General features: G+C 50.9%; 2 protein-coding genes across 2 annotated transcripts in view; one reads left to right on the top strand and one right to left on the bottom strand.

The window, feature by feature from the left end:
- Window positions 1-2434: 2434 nt before the first annotated feature.
- On the top strand, window positions 2435-4036 carry CLDN7 (claudin 7). The gene is made up of 4 exons (XM_006899103.1): window positions 2435-2657; window positions 3427-3591; window positions 3698-3782; window positions 3874-4036. Exons 1-4 carry the CDS (start codon window positions 2435-2437, stop codon window positions 4034-4036), a joined length of 636 nt encoding a protein of 211 aa, XP_006899165.1.
- Window positions 4037-4750: 714 nt separating this feature from the next.
- The window catches only part of ELP5 (elongator acetyltransferase complex subunit 5), an 11727-nt gene continuing 9927 nt past the window's right edge, over window positions 4751-6550 (bottom strand). Inside the window, exons 6-8 of the mRNA XM_006899102.1 lie at window positions 5727-5822; window positions 5489-5589; window positions 4751-4862 (exon numbers count right to left, since the gene is read on the bottom strand). Coding sequence (XP_006899164.1) covers window positions 4751-4862; window positions 5489-5589; window positions 5727-5822 — 309 coding nt within the window. The remainder of the gene's footprint in view (window positions 4863-5488; window positions 5590-5726; window positions 5823-6550) is intronic.

Genomic DNA, 6550 nt, shown 5'->3' with positions numbered 1-6550 from the left:
CTTTCTATATAATGACTCAGTATATTCCTTCCATCTTCTTTTAATACTTCCTGGATCATTTAATATTCTGCCCAAAGCATCCTTCATTACAGCAACTCTAGGTTTGAATCTGTTCTTCAGTTCCTTGTGACAAAGGATAGAAGGGAAATTTTCTACCCATTGCAAGGAAATCCTCACTTAAGCTTCAGTGAGCCACAAGCTCTAAAACCCATGAACCTTCAGCTGGTCATCCTTAGCCAGTCCAGTCTCTACAAGGAACTGGCATATGTTCGTATGCTGGTCACCCTGTCACTAAATTACTTCTCCATATTCTGGATGCTCAATTACAGTACCATTGCAGGCAAACTTCTTAAACACCTTCACTAGTTTCTTTTTATCATAATCATCATCGATCCCTTGGACAGTTCTAAGAGTCTTCCTGCCATTTCTCTGTTGAATTCTTATATGGATACAATCCTCAGTCCTGGAAGGAAGCAGGTCATCATCCTTACTTGCATCAGCAAAGGGGTCAAAAGAGGAGGTTCTGGATAGCGGACATATGATGCAACTCCTTTTCCTCGGTGGAAATGGCCTGCGGAAGGCAGTGGCAGAAGGCGGGCAAGGGGGATGGAACATCAGGAAGCAAGGGGGCTCGAGGGGGAGGCAGCTGAGTCCTTGGCGGCAGCTCAGTGATTGGGGGCAACATATCTTTTGATTTTTTTGACTGCTGCTCCCCATATGGGTCCAAGAAAAATTAAATAGTTGGCAGCCTAAACCTTTTCTCCATCTATCCTGATGTTGTCTGATGATCCAGTGGTGAGGATTTTGGGGTTTTTTTTATGTTAAGATGTAACCCATATTGAAGGCTGAAACTTTAGATCTTCAGCAGTAAGTGCTGCAAATCTTCTTCACTTTCTGTAATGTTGTTGTTTTAGGCCCTCAAGTCACCTATGACTCATAGCAACCCTATGTACATCATCTCTGAAGCCTGCCCTGTCCTGAGCCAGTCTCACTGACTCCAAAACACCAATCCTAGTTACTGTATCAGTCCATCTCATCTGGGGTCTTTGCCTCCACTCTTCCAAGCATGACATCCTTCTCCAAGGACCAGTCTCTCCTGGCCACATGCCCCAGAGTATGTGAGACAGAACTTCAAAATCCTAATCTCCAAGGAGAAACTTGGTTCCATACTCTCTAAGACAGACCTATTTGTTTTCTTGGCAGTCCATGGTATGTTCAAGACTCTTCTCCAGCACCACAAATAGACAGGCCTATAATTTGATCAATAACAGTTGGGTGGAACACATTCCTTGCACAATCAACCAAGATCAAAAGGGCAACATCTGCCCAGGGATAAAGGTCAGAAGACAGAAAGGGACGGGAAAGGACAAATGGAAGTGAGCCGCACAAGCCCAGGGAGGGGGTGGGTAGAGTGCTGTTACATGGGGAATTTTAATCAATGTCACAAAACATTGTGGATTGCACTGCAGCTTCTTGCCAATATCATGAAACATTGTGGGTGAACTGTTGAGTGGAAAAAAATTGTTCGGTAAGCTTTCACTCAAATCACAATAAAATATGACGAAGAAAGCAAGCCAATAACAGTACAATAAAAACATTTGCTGGATAAAAGAAGGAAAAAGAATCAGGGAGAAATATTTGAAGCAGAAACCAAGGAGGCAGAGAGTCAAGGGCGTTCTTCTTCTCAGGCTTCTCAGAGTCTCAAGCTCATCTCTTGGGAAAGGGGAAAGGGGGTCCCAAAAGTAAACCAGTCTAGAGGGACTGACTGAGAGTTTGGGATTCCCGAAGCCGCTGTCTCCTCCCGACCTGCAATGAAAATCAGACAAGTGAAGGGGCGTGACCCTGGTGCTCAGGTTTCTTTCTCTACCTGAACTAAGGTAGGGACCAGGACTTCCGGTTCAGGTGAATGTCCCTTCAGTGACGTCAAGTCACCCTCGGCCGCCCCTCCGGTCCCGCCTCTCCCTCCCCACCCCCTACCTCCGCCCCGAGCCCAGGACCCGCGGAGGCGCACCCCCGACATCCTACTTAAGCAGGTGCGCCGCACCTGTCTGTCCCCACCTGCCCGCCAACCACACAGGAGAGCTCGCCATAGCCCTGGGCACAGTGGGGCTTGCAGCACCGGCCGCGCCCATCGCCCATCGGCTCCTCCACCTGCTTGAGCTGGGGCAGTGGAACCGCGGGGACTCCAGGAAGCTTTCTTTCTGTCGGAGCCACTCCTACGGCTGTAGCCTGTCCTCTCCGTTGTGGGACCATCGCCTCGTCCCAGGGGTCGACTGGTAGTCGTTTTGGTTGACAAGATTTGAAGTCACTCACCAAAAAAGTTATTTGGTTTCAGGCTTTTTTGGTGATTAAAACTCTGCTTGTCGTTGTGTGGGGTTGTCCCCCAGGTTTTGCTTACTGCCCTCCTGGCGCCCGGCCTTTTCTGAGAACAGGAATGGCCAACTCAGGCCTACAACTGCTGGGCTTCTCCTTGGCTCTGCTGGGCTGGGTGGGTCTGGTGGCGTGCACCGCCATCCCACAGTGGCAGATGAGCTCGTACGCGGGGGACAACATCATCACGGCCCAGGCCATGTACAAGGGACTGTGGATGGACTGCGTTACTCAGAGCACCGGGGTCATCAGCTGCAAAATGTATGACTCTGTGCTCGCTCTGCCAGGTAAGGCCGCCCACCGATAGGGCGGACGGGCCAGGGTCCAAGCGGCGGAGGGGTGAGGGGCAGGGCCAGGGCCCAGCCACCCGTGTCGGCGGGTGGGACGGGGGGGGGGCCTGCAGGCGGATCGGGATCTGGCGGGCCGGGGTCCGCACGTGGGGCGCACCTGCCCTCGTGCCGTCTGCCTGCCTCGGTCTGCCTGAGCCTCCTTCGCGCCTCTGCCTGTGGCCCAGCCACTCGTGGGGCGCGCACTCCAGACTGGCGCCCCCCGCCGCCGCTACCCCCGCCGCTGTGGCCGGGCCGTGACCTCCGACGTCTCCCGCCTTTTCCTTTTCGCACAAAAGGGGCCTGGGCGGAGGTTTGGGGAGTCGCTGGCCTGGACTGTGCTGGCCACCCCCTGTGGTCTCTAATCTAATCTTTTCGGCTGTTTAGCTAAAGCCACAAGTCCGGTGGCTGGATAGCGGCCTACAAGCTGGGCCGAGGGCTGGGACGGCAGGCGTGCTCCAGCGCGCTCCGGGGATCCCCGGCCCCTCGGAGTCCCTCCTTCCCCTGCCCGGGCAGTTTCATCGAAACCCTGGTGCCCCGGGCGGCTCCTGGAGCTGAGGGCGGGGCGGGCGTCGGGTGGGGCCCGGCGGGCTGTGTCCACTGAGGCCCCAGGCCAGCGCGGCCCCTGTGCCCAGAAATGAGGGTCCAGGGGTTACTGGGCGTGGCCGGCCTCCTCGGGGAGCCGGACCCCCTGCTGACGCCACGCCTCCCCCTCTTCCTCTCCCCACAGCGGCCTTGCAGGCCACCAGGGCTCTAATGGTGGTGTCGCTGGTGTTGAGCTTCTTGGCCATGTTCGTGGCTTCCATGGGCATGAAGTGCACGCGCTGTGGTGGAGACGACAAAGTGAAGAAGGCCCGAATAGCCATGACCGGAGGCATCATTTTCATTGTAGCAGGTGAGCCACAGAGCCATGGCCTGCCCAAGGGCGCCCTTCTGCCCAGGCCTGGAGGACCAAGGTGCTGGGCTGGGGGCTCACATCACAATCCCTCCTCTTTCTCCAGGCCTAGCTGCCTTGGTAGCTTGCTCTTGGTACGGCCATCAGATTGTCACGGACTTTTATAACCCTTTGGTCCCCATGAATAATAAGTAAGTGTGGGAGCCATGCCTCCTAAAAGCGGCAGGTCTGGGGTCCTGGAGGGCTAAAGCAGTTCCTAATCCCTTATCCCTGTTTTCACAGGTATGAGTTTGGTTCTGCTATCTTTATTGGCTGGGCAGGGTCTGCCCTGGTCCTCCTGGGAGGCTCACTGCTCTCTTGCTCCTGTCCCAGCAGTGAGAGCAAAAGTAGCTACAGGTCACCCCGCTCCTACCCTAAACCCAGCTCTGCCAAAGAGTATGTGTGAACTGGGCCCTCCTTTCTCCAGCGTGACAGCTCAATGTGGCTGACAGCCTTAGAGGACCTGGGTCAGAGCTCAGCCTGCAGGCAGTGCCTGGCTGGGACTGTGGTGGGGACCCCAGCACTGCCCCACACTATGTATAGATCCGGGGGGGGGGGGAAGAAATGGGGGATTTGGGTAGGAAAAACAAAAAGGGGCCGGTGTGCTTTTTGTACAGTAATTAAAAAAATGTTTTGAAAAAATACGTTTCTTTTTTCTTTCTTCCCAGCTCTTAGCAGGATCTTAAAGTGTACCTGCTTTTAGCTCATTTCAAAGAAACAATTAGGTATCTATTCCAATTGTGTGAAAGGCTGTTCTTCCCCTTTCATTTGCATTATAATTCTGGCCCCAACACCTTGACTACATACTGACTAGTCCACTGGCTCTGATTCCCTTATCACCTCCCACCCTTTGGTCCCTCCCACCCTCAACCCTTTAAGTAGCTACCAGAAATTTGTTTTATTTAAAAAAATAATTTATTAGCAACAAAAGAGGGTCTTATTTGCTCAGCATCCTTTGTCCTCACCCTATTTTCTGCCTCGCTTGGCCTTTCCTCCTTCTTTCAGATGGATAGAGACAGGGAACACAGGTGGAGCAGGGACAGGCCATCACAAACAATTAAAAGATGGCAGCTCTGGGTCCAGGTTCTTCACTTTCACCCACTTAAAATCTCCTGGCCAGTCAAATATCTAAGTCATCATCGGAGTCTTCTTGGTCCAAGTCAAAAGTGTCTGGCTCATAGAAGATTTGACTGGTGGACTGGCCTCGTCCAGGGTGCAAGAGAGCCTGCTGTCTGAGGAAGGATGAAGGAAGAGCAGCACTGATTAGAGTGGGCCACAGGTTTGGTTATGAATACTGCTCTTCTTCAATGATTCTTCTGTTCTCCATGTTGTTTTCTCTGCCAAATTCACCAGCCCCTTTCTGACTTCCATGTTTGGTTAGTGCTAAAGCCCTATATGGTACTGGGATAGACACAGTCTAAGGATATTCTAAATTCTTAACAGCTTGAGGGCAAGTAAATCTTGTCAGTTTTACTTTATCCACCCACACACTAGGAACCAAATAGCAGGCATTTACAGGCCCTTGTTAAACTGTCTGCCACACCCATCCAACTTCCTGGTCTTCCAAGCACTGTTGCCTGGTGTCAGGGCCACCTCCCCAGGGTCTGGTCCGGCTCAGTTCAGGTTAGGCTTGCTCTAGGGACAGTTAGTTAGGCTCAGGACTCTTTAAGAGAGGAGAATGGCCCTTTGCCATCCTGAGGGTAGAGGTAGGTAGAGAACCACACCCCAGATTTGTCTCTGGAGGTGGACTTCAGCCCCTATAAAATGTCTAGGGGTGGGGGAAAGTCTTGGAGGTTAATCAATAACCTTGCTTTTCAGGTTCCAGTTAGGGAACCTAGCATGTAGACCCCAACCTTACTTTTCAGCGCTGAAATGGAAGGGCAGGGTCAGCTTATCTTTGGCTTCTTTTTCTTTCTTGGATAGGTGAAGGTTGAAGGTTAAATGAGCTGTAGGATCCACCTGTGGGCAGAAAAAAAGTTTTCATTCTGCCTCACCTCTGGAAGTCCGGGCCCTTCCCAAGTCTGCATATCAACCTCTCTCCTTTCACCTGACTATAAGCTTCATTCATTCATTCCCTTGATCTGTCCCTCCGATACCTGGGTAGCAGGAAGTTCTGGCTGGGGTTGGGATCCTAAGGGGGGCACACTTTGGAGATTCAAGCTGTAGTCAGGCAGGATAGAGAACCACTGAGTCTGGGGAGAAAGAAGAAATGAATTAACAAGTTGTTTTTAAATCTTAGTGAATAACCAGGAAGTGACTCAGGCTCTAACATTCACAAGCCCCAATCATTGTGTAGCTGACTGCTTTAAACCATAGCTTCCAAAAATAAAAATAAATAAACCAAAGTCAAAAATAAAAAAAAAAGGGGTTTTTTTTTGGCTTTTTGTTTTTTTAAATAAACCAAAGTAAAAAACAAAACAAAACAAAACAAAACCCAAAAACCACACACCATAGCTTCCTTCAACTGGACTTTCTTCCTTCCTAATACTCCACCCATCTTTTGTCCTTTATCATTTCCTGGGAGGCTTCTTTCAGTGGTTAAACTCACTGAGTCAAATAGTCTTAAATTCAGATCCCGATTAAGTTATTCTCAGTTAACACAGAATATTCTAGCCTCGCAGTCTCTGACACCCTCAAGGCCACTGCGGCAGTCACTGTGTCAGTCCACCTGGTTGAGTCTTCTCCAAGAATTAACTGGATAAATGACTACAATTCAAAGGGCCCTGTACTTATTTCTCCAACTGCAAAGAGAGGCCAATAATCTCCCACACAGAATGTTGTTAGGTGCTGACTGTGACTCATAGCGACCCTATGAACAACAGACTGAACTTTGCCCTAGCCTGTGCCATCCTCATGATCTCTGATTTTTCTCTCTCTCTCTCTCTCTCTCACACACACACACACACACACACACACACAC

The sequence above is a fragment of the Elephantulus edwardii genome, unplaced genomic scaffold (genome assembly GCF_000299155.1).
Source record: "Elephantulus edwardii isolate Elephantulus edwardi_28Jun2011 unplaced genomic scaffold, EleEdw1.0 scaffold00246, whole genome shotgun sequence".
NCBI lineage: Eukaryota > Metazoa > Chordata > Mammalia > Macroscelidea > Macroscelididae > Elephantulus > Elephantulus edwardii.
Note: the sequence above shows the minus strand (reverse complement) of the source record. Positions and strands in the feature narration are given on the sequence as shown.